The sequence below is a fragment of the Colias croceus genome, chromosome 10, assembly GCF_905220415.1.
Source record: "Colias croceus chromosome 10, ilColCroc2.1".
Lineage (NCBI taxonomy): Eukaryota > Metazoa > Arthropoda > Insecta > Lepidoptera > Pieridae > Colias > Colias croceus.
In genome coordinates this window covers 5,878,540-5,897,686 of record NC_059546.1, presented here as the reverse complement: position 1 = coordinate 5,897,686, position 19,147 = coordinate 5,878,540, and the positions used below count along the sequence as shown (strand labels likewise).

Below are 19,147 nucleotides of genomic sequence, written 5' to 3'. Positions count from 1 at the left end.
CATAATTTATAGCACACTCAAGAAATTATCTTACAATGTAACTCACAAAACAACAATGCAAATTTCCCAACAATACACCTTTTATTTCTAGACGAAAGCTTTTACAGTTCAAAGAAAGATTTTGTATCGCGGATACATTTCTCTTCCCTCGCATCTTGAATGCAGAACAAATTCAATTGAATAACAAATGAGCACGCTGTTCGCACGACAATCAGCGAACGTCGAGATAAATGAACGCGGTGTTGAGAAATCATGATCCAGACCAACGTCTGTGTCCTGTCCCTACAATGGCCAATCAGTCGATATACTTTCACCCCACCGATAGATATAACAGAATAACAACGCTCTATTGTATCCCACAGCTGAATCGTGATGCTTAAAAGGATTCGTGACCATCGTTTATCAGTCGGTAGTCTTATTTCATTGGGAAACACTTCTCTAGGAATGATGGTAATTTAGTACCAATCGAAACGAAATAGACAGGAGAAAGTCAATAGAATTACACTATTACCGATCATGTAACAAAAGGCCAAATAACGAATCGGTTGCAATTTTGAAGATTGTTAATGAGTGAAAATTATTGAACAGTGCAGTTTTACAGCGTTAAGTGTAGATAGTTTAAGTTTAAATATAGTATTCGATGGTTTAAGTCAAATAACAGCGCGATTGGATCTAATGGAGATTGCTGTAACTAATGGCAAAACGTTTCGAGCTTCTACCGTTTACTTCAATCACGACAGCGTAAATAGTATTGAATACAGTTATTTATAATAGCTAGTATTAATATATTTTCTCTGCTGACATTTATTTTAAGGCAAACTACTCTGAGGAAGTTCACTTCGCTATGGTAAAATAACACGATTAAGGTGCTTATCACGCATCGTAGCAATAACTTTGCATTGACCAAATTTTTTAACCTTGACTCATTGCCAATAGAGCAAATTTACATATTCCTATTTAGCATAAGTTTTAAATAAGCATTAAGGAGAAATTTTGAATAAATAAGACAGACACACATGGAATGTAGATAATAAAAAGACTTAAAAAGGAGACACATAACATAAATGCTATAATAGAATTAGAAAGCTAATACAAAACTTAACGAAGGTAGAGTTTCAAGGAAGTCCATCCGATCATCTACTGTTTCCGAAGCCGTATGACATTCATTCAGCCGGTGCAAAGTGAATATATCTAATTTAAATTGTATCAAATTACAGGGAAGTGTGAACATTGATATCGATAAAATTTAAATTTCTATGTAATTAAGAGTTATTGGTAAAAAATATATAGCGGAAATTGCGCGACCGATTTGAACATGCCTTACATTTTTTGCCCTTGAATTACTTATCGTTAGTAGTGCATGATATTTTCGGCTGTAGTAAATCGGATATAGATAGAGCTTTTAAATTATACCTTACATGTCGTAAGTTCTTTTTATTAACTAAGTATTTGAATTTTATTATATCAACAATGGTTCAATTATCGTATTCTTAACACATTTATGTATAAGCGTTAATATTCGTATTTTCTTCGCTTATCCACACATCGATGACATCATCAAAACAAACGAATATATTTTACGCAGTTACGAAATAGAACCTTAAGTGTAAACGTATGAGCGATGACCGCATCGCGAGTAACTACTGTTTCACCTTCACACCTGTCCCACAATTACTAAAAACATTTGTTATTACGCGTGTGCCCCATTGAATGGATGCGACAGACCATCCCATATACCATCACAATCTACACGATCCATGAGCTCCACAGTTTATACAACAATAATATATTCTCCTATCTGACTCGTATATCATTTGAACCTTACGCAAGTCTCCGCATTGGTAATACCATAAATAACGTACACCATAAAATAAGATGAACTATAAAATATTCATAGAGATATAAATAAGCAAGAGAACGGTTGAAAATATCAAATATACTTACATTAATTAAGTTAAGAAATTGAGCCTATAGAATTTCTATCACTATAATTGTTAATGTGAAGATTTTAATAGTTATCCAATAGATTTGAAGTTATAAATTATGATAGTTAATGGGTGGAAAATCACTCACAAATTCAATTAAGTACTTTTATTTAATACACAGATCTTAACCTAACTTTTTTTTTAAGATGAATTAAAATAAGATCAGTTTGATCACCTGTCACATTGGAATGTCATTATTAACAGCTGCGGCTTATAGCTTTGTTGTGAAATAAGAAATAATATCGAATTAAGTGATTGGAATATTTTTCTATCGATTGTCCTTCAAGAACGTTGTAAACAATGTAAATTTAAGAAAATGAGTATTACACAGCTGTCCTTTTAAGGAATAATAAATAATATATAAGTAGAAAATACAAATTTTGTATGAAGGTATAATACTCTAGATATCTAAGATAAGAATATGATATATATGCTGATGCATATGAAAACTCCTTAGTCCCTAACTGGCTTTAATATAATAAAAAAAAACTTTCAGTTTAAATGTTAACAACTTCCATGTTTAAGTTTTATATACAAAAAGTTGAATTAAAAAAGGTAAAGATTGATGAATTCACTGATATTATGAAAGAAATTTACTGTAATCAATCACATATTAAACCAAAATAAACAAACAACTTACGCTTCTTCCTCCTTATAACACCCATTTCCTGATTATTGGTTTTCAATAATATTCTTGATTATTATTGAAAACCAGTACTATTAAATTTCCTTAAAAGGCCCGGCCGTAGGCACGAGTCTAGACTGGATCCGTCGCTTAATATAGAAGACTTAACATCAATCAGCTATGCACCAGCCAGCTATTCTAACGCATACCGGTTCGGTCATTGTCCAACATCGAACACGCAAAACTATATAATTAGTATGGGCCCGTACTCATTGAGCAGCTCAAAAAGCGAGAAGTAAATAGTCCGTCAGATAAAAGTATAAACAATGTAGCACCAATGATACGTCGGGTCGCGTGTGTGCGCGCAGCCCGGGGCGCAAACGATGACGGAATGCGCGCAATAGCACCACCGAGATGAGAGGCTGTGGCGCCGGCGTCCGCCCGCGACCTCTCCCCTCGATTAAAAATAGAAAGCAACCTGCTGCATACCGACTCCTTTTATTTTACCCTTGCGTTACCTACCTATTATCACCATTAGATCATTAAAACAGCGCTACGATACTTTCGATTGACTACGTGTCGAATGTAGCCTTTTATTTTTGAGCTTTGCTTTCGAGCATGATGGAAATTAATTTATAATTATTATTTATAGTAAAAGTAAAGATGAAATGTCGATATTGATAAAATGGAAAAAATGGCACTTGAATCCATATGTCCCTGACATGTTAAATGTTTGAGTTTGTTAAATTAGTGTCAATCGTTAAAACAAAGCATAAATATTAACTTCCTATTAAATTATGTTATGCGGCCCTAATACCTTTCACTTCTTCTCATTAAATCCTATCCACCTAAATACATGAATCATATCATTAATTTTGAACAAATACTGAACGTTAATTATAATGTTAACAGTCGTCTCATTAAGAATTAACATGCGCGTTATGTTAAGTGGGCAGGTAACAAGCGGACCTAACAATTTACAAGTGAAACTAGAAACTACCAACCAGGATAGCTTAAGAGATTATTATTAGAAGGCAGGATCTTAACGGTTTAACTTTTCACCGTGCAGTGATCTACATACTTCCGCATGAATATTGAATATATGAATATTTCTTAACTAATTGTAATTTGTATTCGAATAGAAACTAACTTTTAATCTTTTGGAATTCTTTTGGAATATATTGTTATTGACGGTGATATCCATATTTTAACTTGTAACTCTACGATTCAAATCGTAACGTTAAATGCATGAATAATTAAGGAGTTTTTCTCCTAGAATCTTATAAGTACCTTATTCATAATTAATCATTGAAGCAAAACATCCGCAGGTCTCATGAACCTATTGACGTGCTATAAATGGGAAAATACCTCATAGGAACATGCTTTTCTTTTAAGGTTTTTTTATATTCCGCATAACGGTATGACAATCGGTGATGTTGTTCGTTGGGAATTTCGTACGATTGGAGACGCTTTTGTTTCGTAACTGGACGTGATGTGAAACTGATATCCTGTATTCGTGTACCGTATCTTAAATTTATTGCACCATCATAAGGTAGTAAAAAGTTACACGTATGTGAGGCTTTGAGGGCTCTATTGTGTTGCATTGTAAAGAAAGTATTTATTCAGCTGTATTGTTATTTACTAAAAACAATTGTTTTTCTTCGATAGTTCAATTACTGGTTTAAGCAAACAGCTTCGCTATTATCTAAATAAAAAGTAGCCAAATATATCTATAGTGAATCTAACAAATATCTAACAAAGAAAATTGACGCAATGAAAAAAACATAAAAACAATACAGTGGAATTCCCGCCAAGTCTAGTACAAAATGACGCGGTTATCGTTCATCTACAATGGAATTATAGTGCAATTTACACGGTTTAACTACAGGGTATCAGATAATGGTTGCGCTTCAATAATTCATTTCACAGGTTCGCTTTCGAGATCCGAGCGAGGCGCGGGTGTTAACCGCATTAACCCCACAGCGTCCGCACTTTGATTATTCACAACGTATGCGGTTTGGCTACCGGTCCGCAGTGGGCCCGAGCAATGGGAGAAACTCTAGGGCACAGTTACCACAAGATTGATTTATATACCTACGGATGGAATGAAATAGAGAAAGGTACATTCAGACACAAAAGGTGGACGGTGAATACGTATTCAGATTAGTTTCAGATAACATACCGATGCGAAACGATAAATATTACAGGAGATAAACATAATACCCAGATATTTTATAAATAACTTGGCCAATGATATTTTCAATAAATACATTTTTTGTTGTTGGGTAATTACTAGTTACAAGATTAAATCTTATTTGGATAATATAGAAATTAGTAAATACACGTGTGGTAAACTACATTGACCTAACATAATAAGTAATATGATTTGCTAAAATATCTCTAAAACAACATATTAGTATTGTTAGAATATTTCAAACAACCACAAAATAAACCGGATGTTTTTATTTCAAACATAACAATCTAGTAAAGCACTAGGAATGTCCGAGATTGTTATATTACAGTAATTACTTTGTAGCGAAAGGCTTTTTTAGTTTTTATGCGTCAGAATATAGCCCAATTTACGATCTCTGACATTAACATATGACTTGGAAAGTAATATGTATCTAGTAATTTGCTATGCTGTCACATGATTGACGAGGTACTTATATGGTTAATGGAAACATTTTTGTCACGTACTCAATAGACTAATATCACTCGACTAATAAGTCGAGTATTAGAGCGTTTGAAAGAGCATGCCAAATGCCAAATGCCATGTAGTTTGAATAAGAATTTAAGGTGTGTTTGTAAGACATCTTTTTAAAAAAGCATATCGTTTAAATGTAATATTATGTAGATTAATGCAACTGAGTATTAGTTGTTTCAAGAATCGTATACAAAAATGGTTACCTAGTAAAAGTTTTCACATACCATTAAATAAAAAATTGCAATGCGTGTAGAAATTTAAATTCTGTAGTCTGTTATTATATTCCAATAGCATTCACATCGACTAAGATAATAGCAAGGAATCATTTAGCCTCACGAGACATTACGTGTTCGACCTTTAAAGAGCCGAAGGCAATATGAACCTGAGTTGAAATTAAATCGGGAGGTAACGTTATTTCGAGCTAAGTTCACCAACGGCGGTGGCGGTCTGAACTTCTATAGGTTCATGAACATGCAAATATCAAACGATATAAAATTCATCCACGCCAGTTACCAACTTTCAGCGCCGCATAGGTTAAACGGTCGCATCGCTATCAATGCGATTGTTATTCAAGATAGCAAGAGATCACGTTCAAAAGCTCGGCCGAACAATGCATAATATCCGCTATTTGTCGATCTTTAACATCAGAACAAAATTTCGAATACGAACCGTTAGGGTTACAAGTTACAAAGTTGAATGTACAAATTTCAAATTTAATATTTGTATTATCCATATTTCTGTTTATGTTTGTAAATCATGCAGCTCGCTAAGACCACCTACAGTTACCGTACTTTCTATCTGATAAGGTTAGTAACGACATAATAATATTTTAGAACGGAAAAGATTAAGTTTAGTTTTTCTTATACGGAAGTTGTTACAGATTAAATGTTATGCAACAATACTGTTCCGATCGATCTAGAACACAGATAAACACAATTTAGTTAAGCGAGTGCCATAATTGTATAATTATGTGTATATCGAAGTAGTTGAAGCCTTTCTTGTGAATAAACTTAAAAGTTCAACGCAAGTTCAATGTATGGTTGGAAGTGACAGAGCTGTAGGCGTCACAAACAAAAATACAAATGATGTTATTTTGCCATCGACCTTCGAAAACCGGTATGCTCTATGCACATACCAAAATGTTGATATAGAATAATCGAGGGCTACAAAAGTATAACGGCAATTTATTTATTAGGAACATGTTTTAAATTAGATCGATTTGATTGTTTAGAAAATAGTGCTTTTTGCAAATGGCAAATTCTTACTTGCTTTGAATGTGAATTCCATAAGCGAACACATGATACCGCGAACAGCTGACTTAGTGACGGCCATGTTTATGAAACTCATTAAAAAAATATCACTCAAAGAACGCAATGAAAGTGTATGAGTGTATCATAAAGAAGCTCATAAAGAACTGTGGGACGAAGGCGGTTTGCACCTGTTGTGGCTCATTAGAGCGCACCACTGCCTCGGGGAGCCCTGTTGCTATTGTTGTCCGTCCCTAGAGGGTTCATCTCGTCCTATATATGCAAACACGCAGAAATATCTATCTACCAAACAGAATCGTGCATCTGATTCGCTATGACGTCATTGATATAAAATTATATATGATATTTAAATATCAAGTGATGTGCGATAAGTAACATACATAATGCGAGCTATTAACACTACAGCGAAAAGACAAAAAATCTCTAATAGGAGAGCTCTTTCTTCTTCTACTTGTCAAGGAAGTTCGATAAACAATAACATATTTTGGAATGCAATCGCCATTTATGTTATTCTTTGCAAAAGTCAAAGGCTATCTTCTATCTATCCATTATTATGATTTTATAAATGGCATCTTTATATAAATTCATGAGATATGGTAAAGCTTTAGGTCGATGACAAGATTAGTTTCTATTCAAAGCAGCTTTCTAAGGCCAATTTCTCCTCGAAGTAAATTCTTGATATCTTAAACGCTTTCAAAGATATCCTACTGGAATTTGTAGGTCTATTTAACAATGGAAATTTATTAAGTAGTCATATTTGAATTTTATCGTGCAATTTAATTTGAATTTAGAAAAAGAACTTATAAGTAATAAATAACGCGATTCAATAACATTGTTTTCGAAATTAAACATATGAGACATACAGTCTTATGTAACACAGTTAACACAGCCATTAAGGGGCCTTGATACGAAATTCATGTTTCTAAATCATGTTTTTTTCAAAGAAATCATCATATTTAAAATCCTAAAAAAATATATAGTACAGATAAACGTTTGATCTAGTGGAATTTTTGGATAGAAACACAATATTAAACATTTAACTCGATAAAAAAAAAATCAGAAGTTGCATCGATTTTGAAAGCAGATACAGTTTTATGCGAATTAGGGAAACGCTATTTTTATGAAAATTTTACATTTCATTTACTAATCAGGTTTTACAGAAGAATTTTTGGATAGATATATAATTTAGCCCTTATTTTTTTTATATAAAATATAATACGTAAATTACGACTCGCGCGCACCACGCCAGTGCCACCAAAGTCCAACCGGACGTCATCGAGGGAGGACCTGTGCTAGTTTTGCTCCCGACCACGTTGTAGTCGCCGCTCGTTTTAATTAGAACCGAGCGGCAAGTACAACGGCGAGCACGCCACAATATAAATAAATCAGTAGTTTAATTTTATTACCTATTGTTGGTGTAAATAAATTAACTTCTTAATCTATACTATTAAACGAGCAATATTTGCATATTTATATATGTATATTTGTTTGTAAATTTGTTTGTAAATACAGTGTGGAAATTTTCGATGTGCCCTGGGTGAAAGTACTAGAAATACTGGAGATAGCAAATTTTGCTGAAACGAAACATTCCTTTATTTTTAAAAAGAAATAGACCTGCATTCAAAGATTTTCAAAAATTCATTTTCTTCGGCCGGGAATCGAAAGAACTAAAAATGTAAAAAAATAAAATTTTCTATTTTATTCTTCAAATCAACACAAGTTTCATATTACAATTATTTGTAACTAGCTTCCGCCCGCGACTCTGTCCGCGCGGATGTCGGTCTTTGCGTGGATGGTTTATTTCTCCATTTTGAGTAACTCGGACAATGACATCTTATAAATATCTATTGGACCCAAATACGGCTAGGTCTATAATAATACGCAACGTGTGTTCGCGGTACCTACTACAGAACAATTTTTTTTCTACGTATTTTTCCAGGATCAAAAGTATCCTATTTTACGCCCAGGATAATAATGTTATAATTATACCAAGTTTCATCGAAATCGAACCGGTAGTTTTCACGTGATGTCTTCATTGTCTTCACATACAGACAGACAGACAGACAGACAAAATTTTTTTTAATCACATATTTGGGTTTGGTATCGATCCAGTAACACCCCCTGCTAGTAATTTTTTTCAATATTTTCAATGTACAGAATTGACCCTTCTACAGATTTATTATAATATGTATAGATTTAAAATTATGTTTTAAAAATTACCTTGCCTGAGACCCTCTTTTTTATGGGTTGTTGAATAGGAATAGCGGCAAAGTTTTGAAGTACTAGTCTGTAGGAAGACTATTATGATGTTGGTTGATCTGTATGAGTATGACAAATATTATTTTTATGAAACAACAATCCAAGATGGCGCCGACGAAAATTTGACTTTTTTTCGTGATGGGTGTCATTTTCATGGTTTTTGGGGTAGCTATTAACGAATATGAGGTCAAAACTAAAATCCAAGATGGCGCCGACGAAAAATTTGACTTATTTTCGTGATGGGTGTCATTTTCATGGTTTTTGGGGTAGCTATTAACGAATATGAGGTCAAAACTAAAATCCAAGATGGCGCCGACGAAAAATTTGACTTATTTTCGTGATGGGTGTTATTTTCATGGTTTTTGGGGTAGCTATTAACGAATATGAGGTCAAAACTATAATCCAAGAGGGCGCCGATGAAAATTTTACATCTTTTCGTCATGGGTGTCATTTTCATGGTTTTTGGGGTAGCTATTAGCCAATATGAGGTCAAAACTATAATCCAAGATGGCGCGGACGAAAACTTTACATCTTTTCGTCACGGGTGTCATTTTCATTGTTTTTGGGGTAGCTATTAACCAAAATGAGGTAAAAACTAAAATCCAAGATGGCGCCGACAAAAATTTTACATCTTTTCGTCACGGGTGTCATTTTCATGGTTTTTGGTGTAGCTATTAACCAATATGAGGTCAAAACTAGAATCCAAGATGGTGCTGACGGACATTTTATATGTTTTCGGCATGGGTGTCATTTTCAAGGTTTCTGAGACAGCTATTAACAAATCCCCAATGTAACCGTCGATAATTTGGTATATTTTTCTTACAACCGTTTACATATTTTTCGAGCAGAATTCAAATTCTGTGGAACTGTACACAGATAATAGCCTTTTGAAGTGAAACTTCTTTAGACGCATTGAGAGTAAAAATTTCAAGAACGCGTCATGGTAATACTGCAACTGTCATGTTATGGAGCAAGGCGGTGATTTTGGTATCTATAAATCTCGCCAAAGAAGTTTCACTTCTGACACGTTATCTCGGCACACACGCTCTTTATTATTTTATTCTCTTCGTTTTAATGTTTTAGATGAACTTTATTTTAAAAAAAGTTAAGCGAATATATTTGTTAGAATATTAACATGATTGCCACAGAGTTACGTTTTATATATGTTACAGGAAATGTATGTAATCCGTCATTGTATACAATTCCTAGGAAATGTATGCAATTCCTAAAATTGTAAGGAAATGTGTGAAATAAATTATTTTATACACATTTCCTAGGAAATCTATACAATTCCTAAATAGCTATCGGAAATGTAAAACATTTAAGATATTGATATGTCGCAGGCAAGGGTTGGACTAAAGCAAAGGGGGCGCAGGACTTAAAAAATTTTGATGGAGTTGGTATCATTATAACACCTATTTATTATTGTTTTATCGTAAAGATTACGCTTATATAAGCATGTTTTATAGGAACAACTTTTCTCTAAAATCAAAAATAGCCGAGATATTCGCCCTCAAAGTTAGGTTAGGTTAAGTTAGGTTTGTTAAAAAAAAACTACACAGACATAGGAGCCCCGCGAAGCGGGGCTCCGTCAACGAAGATCGAACGATCGAAGATAATAATATGAACATAATATCATTACAATTTTACGGTATGACTGTTACCCGATTGTATCAATAAGAGCTATAATAAAAAAAATAACAACGTGTTTTATTACAGAAAGCATTTACTTTACACATTCGTATTAGGAAATACGATAAAGGAATTGTATACAATTCCTAGGAAGATTATACATTTCCTAGGATATGCATGCATTAAATAGTTTTTTAAACAATATTTTATACATTTCCTAAATGGTATCGGAATTGTACACATTTCCTAGGAATTGTATACAATTCCTTGATTTCATACATTTCCGGTAACATATATATTACATTACTAAATATGCATTTCAATGTTCTTTAAAATTGTTTTTAAGACTGTCTACAAAACTGTAGTTGTAAACGTTTTTGTTATTTTATTTATGTTTACTTTAAAGGAGTAAGAAAAATATACCTAATTATCCACGGTAACATTGGGGATTTGTAAATAGCTGTCTTAAAAACCTTGAAAATGACACTCATGCCGTAAAGATGTAAAATTTTCGTCGACACCATCTTGAATTTTAGTTTTGACCTCACATTGGTAAATAGCTACCCCAAAAACCATGAAAAAGACACTCATCACGAAAAGATGTCGAATTTTCCTCAGCGCCATCTTGGATTTTGATTTTGACCTCATATTGGTTAATATCTAGCCCAAAAACCATGAAAATGACACCCGTGACGAAATGATGTCAAATTTTCGTCGGCGCCATTTTGGATTTTAGATTTGACCTCATATTTATTAATAGCTACTCCAACTCTTTGAAAATGACACCCATGACGAAAACATTTAAAATTTTCGTCGGCGCCATCTTGGATTTTAGTTTTGACTTCATATTGGTTAATCGCTACCCCAAAAACCACCCACATTTGCTACTTAGGAAAAGTTCAGATTTAAAGATATCATAGGTAATGTGACGATTATAATTTGAAATTTCATTCCGACCGTTTCTCGGAATAACAAACATTTTCTAAGAAGGGTTTAATATATTACCGGTAACATAATATTATGATGTATGATAATAATTAATAATTCATAAAAAAGTATTTTATACATTTCTTAATAAGCTTCGATATTGTATACAATAATACAATTCATTAATTGATTATTATTCAAATTGTTGTAAAATAGTCACACTTTTTTAAGTTGGTTGAATACACTAACATACTTATCAGGATCGTACCTACTAATAAAAAAGACAAAATGAATTTTTAAAGTTCCCAGTAATCTTCTAGAATCAATTTCAATAAAAATAATATAATATCAAGTTTGAAGATGGTCTATAAAATGGAATGTGCTATGTTTACGTGAGCGTGATGTTCCCGCGCACCACGTTGCGACGTTATTAGATACCTAAATTTGAGTAACGCAGATATTATATGTACTAGATTTCCGCCCGCGGCTTCGCCCGCGTTTGTAAAGGAAAACCGGCACAGTTCCCGTTCCCGTGGGAATTCCGGGATAAAAACTATGCTATGTGTTAATCCAAGTTACCCTCTATATGTGTGCTAAATTTCATTGTAATCGGTTCAGTAGTTTTTACGTGAAAGAGTAACAAACATATAAAAAGAAAGAGTAACATACATCCATACAAACTTTCGCATTTATAATATTAGTAGGATTAAGATATTAAGATATACATATATTAAGATGTGACAACGTCCTTAAACATGTTTGCGGTGCAAGACTTCAATTTACAAAATTCAATTATTATTTTGCCTTTTTTATTTGTTTTACTTTTAATTATTATTACCAATATTTTCAGAAGAAAATAAATTATTGATGTATCCAGAACGAGAGTTTCATTTTAAACTTTAAATGTATTTATAAAATTAAAGACCAATAAACCAGAAGCGTTCTTTATGTTTAGATGATGTTGATGCTACAATAAGAAACGAGAAATTAACAATAAATTATCTTTTATATTGTTCTATCGATTTGAATAATAAAATAAAATTTGAAAAAGGAATGTTTCCTTTCAGAAAAATTTGCTATCCCTAGTATTTCAAGTACTTTCCTTTCAGGGCACATCGAAAATTTCCACACTGTATATATACAAACAAATATATAAATATGCAAATATTGCTCGTTTAATGGTATAGGATAAATAGTAAATTTATTTATCAACAACATTCCTACGATAGCAAATAAAATCGAACTACTGATTTATTTATACTGTGGCGTGCTCGCCCGTCTCCATAGGTCACCGGAGTTCATGTCGCGCCGGCTCCTGCGGAACGCGGGCGCGAGCCGTCTCAGCGCCTAAAATGCCTAAACTTTCAAAATCATGGGCTCTTAATTGCGATAATTCTACATAACTAGAATTCAACGTACCATATCCATGTACAGTAGGTTGCAGTTCACTTATGCGAACCCGTCGAGCCGATCTAGCCGGTAAGGTATAATGAGCAGGGGCTTGGGCGTTGTTATCTTCTACGTAATGTCCATTGCGTGGTAGTGTGCCGTATATTTGAGCAGAAGGGTTATTGTACACCGGCTGATAGCTCGGGTACACCGCCCGGAGCGGGTATTCCGAACCGTGATCTCTCAACGGTAAGGCGTATTCGACATAGGCGCTGTTCCTATCCGGGAAATGTCTATTTCTCGGTTGTTCATACTGGTTTAGAGCTTGCAGGCTGTGCGCCGGATACGCATATCCGTACTTTTGCGGCTGTCTCCGGTACTTATCTAATATATCAAAAGCTCTATTCTGTGGCGGCGCATAACGGTCTGTCGCAAATATTTCACTCACGGGCAACCCGCTACTGCTGTTGCTCAAATTGCTGCGATTACTTCTTGTACTACTTCTTGTACTATTCCGACTCAAAGAACCATCACTCCTAACACTCAATTTCACTTCCAAACGTTTATCTTTCATAGCTTCTATACTCGTGTATAACGTTACTTATTTAATTGTTTGAACTTTTAAATATTACCGTGTGAATCTGTCAACTTTGAAGCCACTTTCTATTAGCAGATTAATTGTAGCGTTTAAGCAAAGTATAATATAGTGTATCGTAGCACGAAAGTAAATGACCGCGATGCTCTTTATGCAAAATGAATAATGATGTACAAGTAAATGATCACAAGACTGAGAACAAGCTTAGCTTTGTCAGAGTTAATTGAGGTTAAAACTTCGTTCATAACATCTCATCTAATCGCCAGACAAAGGTACTGTCAATTCTCTTTGCGAGCGAGATGGAGGCCCGACATGGAAGACAATCAAATATGACAGGAGAAAATTCGTGATGTCGATCCATGAACATGAAACACGTGCACCAACGTTGAGTTAGTTATTACTGGAATAAATTTAACTTGCTTCTTGCGAGGTACATTAAATTAAATATAACTTGCTTCTACTTGTGCAACGTCTAAGTAACTATAATAATTAAAATGATTTTATTCTAGGACACTTTCACAATAATAATTATGGGAAAGTCGTGCAATACGATTCTTTGGGTAATGTTTAGTTTGAAATTATGCAAAAATTTCGCACACGACTTTCTTGGCAAAGGATATCTTGACCACTGTTCGAACTTGCATCGCTTGTGTAGCTCTGATAAGATAATGTTAGTTCAATAACATTGTTAGTCAGGTTAATGATATTAAATTAAATGTTACAATTCCATACACGATAGTAAATTAGCATGATATTTTCCTTTACGTGAAATTTAATTATCTACTTACATAACAAAGAATAAGTACACACATTCAATTAGTATCTAGTTCATGACATGTTTTTCTGATATAGATATTCAATTAAAATCGTTCAAAAACTCAAAACATGATTCAGTCTTCTATATCAAAAAATTAAACTAGCGTTCCTTACATTACAGAGAAAGCAGCAAAGTAACGGATTACAAACAAACAATTCAATTAATAGAGCAGATCGCGACTTCCGTAGAACACAAGTATAGCTCAACGGAGACATGAATCACATGACAATATTTACCAACTACAACAACAATAGCTTCACTTGGCCTTCAGTGATCGACGTTTCGAGCAAACTAAACGACATTTACGTATGCATATGATCTATTTATTATACATCTCTACATTACCCCTGTGTATACAATAGACGTCGAAGAATAATTCTTATTGAAACAAACACTTTAATTGTAGTATAACAACTGGTAATTCAAATTATGTATTTATGCGCATGTGTTGAATAAATCACATTTAAAATCACATTATGAAATATTATTCGCATATATTCGTGTCACTCGATATTGCGAGAATGCGTCTGAACGAACTATTTTTGAGCGAATGCAACCAAAACAATATGGAGACGCGGACGTACGGCCCACGCATACGAGTCGCTAGAAGCACACACGAAGGTTAAATTTTCTAATGCATTATTTGATACACGCAATGGACACTAAATCGTTTTAATGAGCGCAGAAATCGGCGCGATCTTAGCAAAAGTAAACGACACACTGGCCATACGTAGCGCATATGGCACGTAGTGAGCTAGATAAGCTGATAACGATACGATACCTACTGATTACATGCCCTAAAACATTGCGAATGAAAAACATTGCCTCATTCAATCCATGGCAAATATTTTTAGATCTAAAAGTCCTTTACAAGTACAACCTTGATAAATAATAATAAAAAAAACGTTTATCTTTTACCCGTATATCTACGATAAGGTTTAATTTATTGATTGATGAGATTGCATTCCACAGATATTTATATTTTATTTGTTTATGGGAATCGATTTCACTATAAAGTGTTATATTGTTTATTTTAATGAATTAAACATTCGAGAGAATATATTAACTATTTAATTACATCGATTAATCTACAATTCTTAAAAACTGTACCTTTGAGAATAGCATTTCATATAGACTAAATTTCGAAATCTCCAACCAATTTCCTACATGTCTTAATACGACGCGGACGGCCGTCACAAACGGTTCCATTTACAAACATCAAGAGCTTACAAAAGCTAATGTTTCGTGCACAAATGTACCAGTATCTAGAGGCAAGTACTAAGTTAATTTATCCTCGTGATCCCACAGAACAAATGTGGTCACGACCGCGTGAAGTGTCGCAACGATTTATCTCGGCGCATCGTGCACAACCGATGTCACCATACACGGCGATACTTTCATATCTACGCGCTAAAGGTCTTCTTCACACAATAACAGAATTCAATAGAGATACATCTCAAAATGCGTTTGCTAGATAAATAGGTATTATCTTATATCTATGTTAACGTATCAAACGTAACTGTGATTTCTCAAGCTTATTTGTTTTTATAAAGAATACGAGCTTTAATAACATTGAAAGTGAATAAGGCAATAACAAAACCACACAATCGCTTTCGGAAATTATTTATCCAAATTTCCATTATTAAACAATTCGCACGGCTATTTATGTGTACATTTGGTGAAAATAAATATAAAAATTAGAAGTTCTAATCCAAGAATCGTCTCATGTTTTACAAAGAAAGAAAGAAAAGCCACTTACCATCAGGTACATCGTCCACTTCCTCTTCATTGTCCGTTTTATGTTCTTCTGGTTGTTCCCGTTTCTTAATTGCCTGCGAAAATGCACTATTTTAATACATTTTCCTCAGTACACTTTCCAGGTATGAACTTTAAAGCTACAGCATGCAAGAAAATTCCGGTGAACATGATGGAATACAATGATCACGATCAAAACTAATAAGCCAGTACGAAGCCAAACAAAACCTGCCCGAATCTAAATTGAAATCTTGTTTTAAATGTCGCGTTATCTTTTAACGGATCTCACCCGGGCTAGCCATCCTCCCGCCGCTTTCAAGCACCTCATTTTACTAAACTAAGTTTTAATTAAGTTGCATTTGAAAGTTTTATCGATCGATCGTAAAAGGAGCATGTTGCGGACGGTGTGCAAGACTGTTTCTGCGAACGTCACTGAGGGTATACGTCTGCCGTGAGCGATGTGCTTGAGGGCCCGCGCACCAGCCCGTGACAGCCGTATTCCAACAATTACCCACGCTTCAGTCGCACTCACAGAAACGATTCACCGGAAGATTTATTGTTTATTCCACTATAATCTAACCCACTTTTTGGACAAAGACTTCTTTTTGTTTTACACAAATTTAAACGCGCATCTAAAAAACAAACACGAGCAATTTCTCATGTGGTGTCGCACACAATACTCCATCATATGCATAGCGATCTCACGACTCTATTGTTTTTGCTGTTCTCGAACGAGTAAGAAATTTCAAAGACAGCTTTTACCCTTTCGCGAGTCCGCGTACGTAGCGAAATACGTTAGTTTAGTAGATAGCCATCATGATGAAAAGCCCACGATTGCAATCTACTTTGTGAGCGTCAATCTACGACAATGTAATTAACTGTACTTATAAGAACGGAACGTTACATGCTGCAATTTTCTTTTTTCAATCGGTGGAAAATTTACTGTCAAAAAATAACATACTGACCCAGATAGAAAAGGCCAAAATAGATATTTTTTTTAATAAAATGCAATTTCAATGCAACGCAACGCTTTGATCGATAGAAAGTTTATTCTTCACTGAATAACAGAATTTAATATAAACAACAATTCGACACACCCAAGCTATTATTTTTTATCTTCTCTGATAAATCGATTATTGGCTTTCTGGCTACAATGGGCAATAAATTCAAATGGTATTTTCATTGATACATAAATGACCTTTTACTTTTACAAAGAACTTAACTTTTATATAGAAAGTTTGTTTATTTTTGTTCGAAACCTAATAGTATCAGAACTTATGCTACTCTTCGTTAATTCTCGATTAAACAAAATACTTGGAAGAGAAAAACTGATTTCGTTAAACTTCCATCAAATACCATACACCGTTCAAAGTAGGGTGCATAAAACAAATACAAACACCACGTTTTATAACTAGTTACACTAATAACATACACAAATCTCTACTTTTTATTAGATAATGTGCAAAATCAATCAGTGTTAGTACATGTGCAGTGGGGTAATAATAATATGTTGGTAGACCGATAGGACCCTGAAGTGGTGTTCAATTTTAACTTATAGTAGAATGTATGCATTCTACTCAAAATAAAATGCTTGTATTTCCACATTGACAAATTTTTGGCAGTGTTTTAACTCTATCTATCTAACAACTTGAATAGTACAATTACAACTCATCTATTTTTTTTTTCTATGAAAGATTACTTGTTTTGTTAGCCTTACTCTCTTGTTAATAGAGATTGCGCGCATTACCCTCCACTACGCAATTAGACATCGAGGTGCTCTACTATCCAGATTTCCCTTCCACCTCCGTCAATTACTATTTTGGGTCCAGTCTACCAGCACATCACACCACCGCTAGCGACCTCAACAAGCAAAGCATGCACATAGCACCTGCGCAAGTATCTCCCTCGCGCGCGCCGAGTCCAGCTGGTTGACGCGCTTGTTCTTCAGATGGTGCGGGGTGTCGCGGCGGTGCAGCCGGCCCGCCGGGCCCGCCGCCCGCTCCGACACCCCGCGCCACGCGACCCGCCGCCCGCCCCGCTGTGCCCACACACCCATACCCGCGGTTAGTAAGCGATACGTGTACGGAATATGACGTTTGGGACGCATACTTTGTAGAAAAAAATTGGTTGTCTGTAAAGTCGCTTTACTGACGATAGTAGAACGTGACAACGCGCTCTCGCTTGCACTTCACATGGAACGCCTCAGAGCGAGGTAACGCCGCATGAGTCATGTTTTTTCGTGCGTGCATCCGGCTCTATCGAATTATAAGACGTTGTCACGTCAAAAACCGCTACAGGGGTACGTAGGGAAACAGAACAGACGTTTGTGATTTAAAAGGGAACTCGCTTTGTTTTACGGATGGTGCGGGATGTCGCGGCGGTGCTACCCGGTCCGATAACCCGCGCCACGCGACACATCCATACCCCGCGGTTAGTATAAGCGACATGTATTACGTGTACTGAATATGACATTTGCTACTCTTACTTTGTAAATTGTAGCAATAGGTACACGTGTACGGAGGGGAACAATTCTTTGGGACACATTTTGTACGCCATGTAAAAGGGGTAAACGCATGATGAACGCATTTACACGGCGCGCAGAGTGCCGCCGCCGGGTGCACAACAGTTTGACATAATAGTCGTTTATAGAAAGAAAATTAAATGGCTTTAAAATACATAAAGGATTTCTAAGTAAATCGTATTTTCAAAATCGTAAATGATTGAACAGAAACTCATTGAAGTTCCTATTCTTCCTTTCTTCATACAAATAAACTTGAAAAAAATTGTATGCTAAGATTTAAAAAGTAAAGTACATAATTCACATTCTGAAACGTCTAATTTGTCCCCTCCAAATTCATAAATCTCATGTAAGCGAGCACATAATTTTTATTGAAATATTTTATAACATTTTATTAATGCATAAATAAAATTAAATAAAGCCCATGTAACATGTAACATAGTCTTTATTATTTTGACTGTGAAAAACTTTCTTAATAACTGATCAATGTAAAATTTAAAAAAAAACAGCTAATAACGCACCTAAATGTGTTTGACACAAACACAGCAACGTTCTTCGTATGCGTATCTTAAATTTCCTTTCTAATTTAGGAACATATCCTTTTGAAATAATGATGAAATTGCCTAGAACGTTTAGCATCAGTGATCAATACTAATTACTATAAGCAAATCCA

General features: G+C 34.6%; 1 protein-coding gene across 9 annotated transcripts in view; it reads right to left on the bottom strand.

The window, feature by feature from the left end:
* LOC123694985 (protein lap4) overlaps window positions 1-19,147 on the bottom strand; it is a 74,427-nt gene that overhangs the window by 25,381 nt on the left and 29,899 nt on the right. For 6 of the 9 annotated variants that reach the window (XM_045640642.1, XM_045640647.1, XM_045640643.1 and 3 more), the window contains one exon: window positions 15,961-16,033. In XM_045640642.1, coding sequence (XP_045496598.1) covers window positions 15,961-16,033 — 73 coding nt within the window. Of the gene's footprint in view, window positions 1-12,819; window positions 13,453-14,546; window positions 14,910-15,960; window positions 16,034-19,147 lie in introns of those variants that run through there. The other 3 variants (XM_045640645.1, XM_045640644.1, XM_045640646.1) reach the window with 3 other exon arrangements.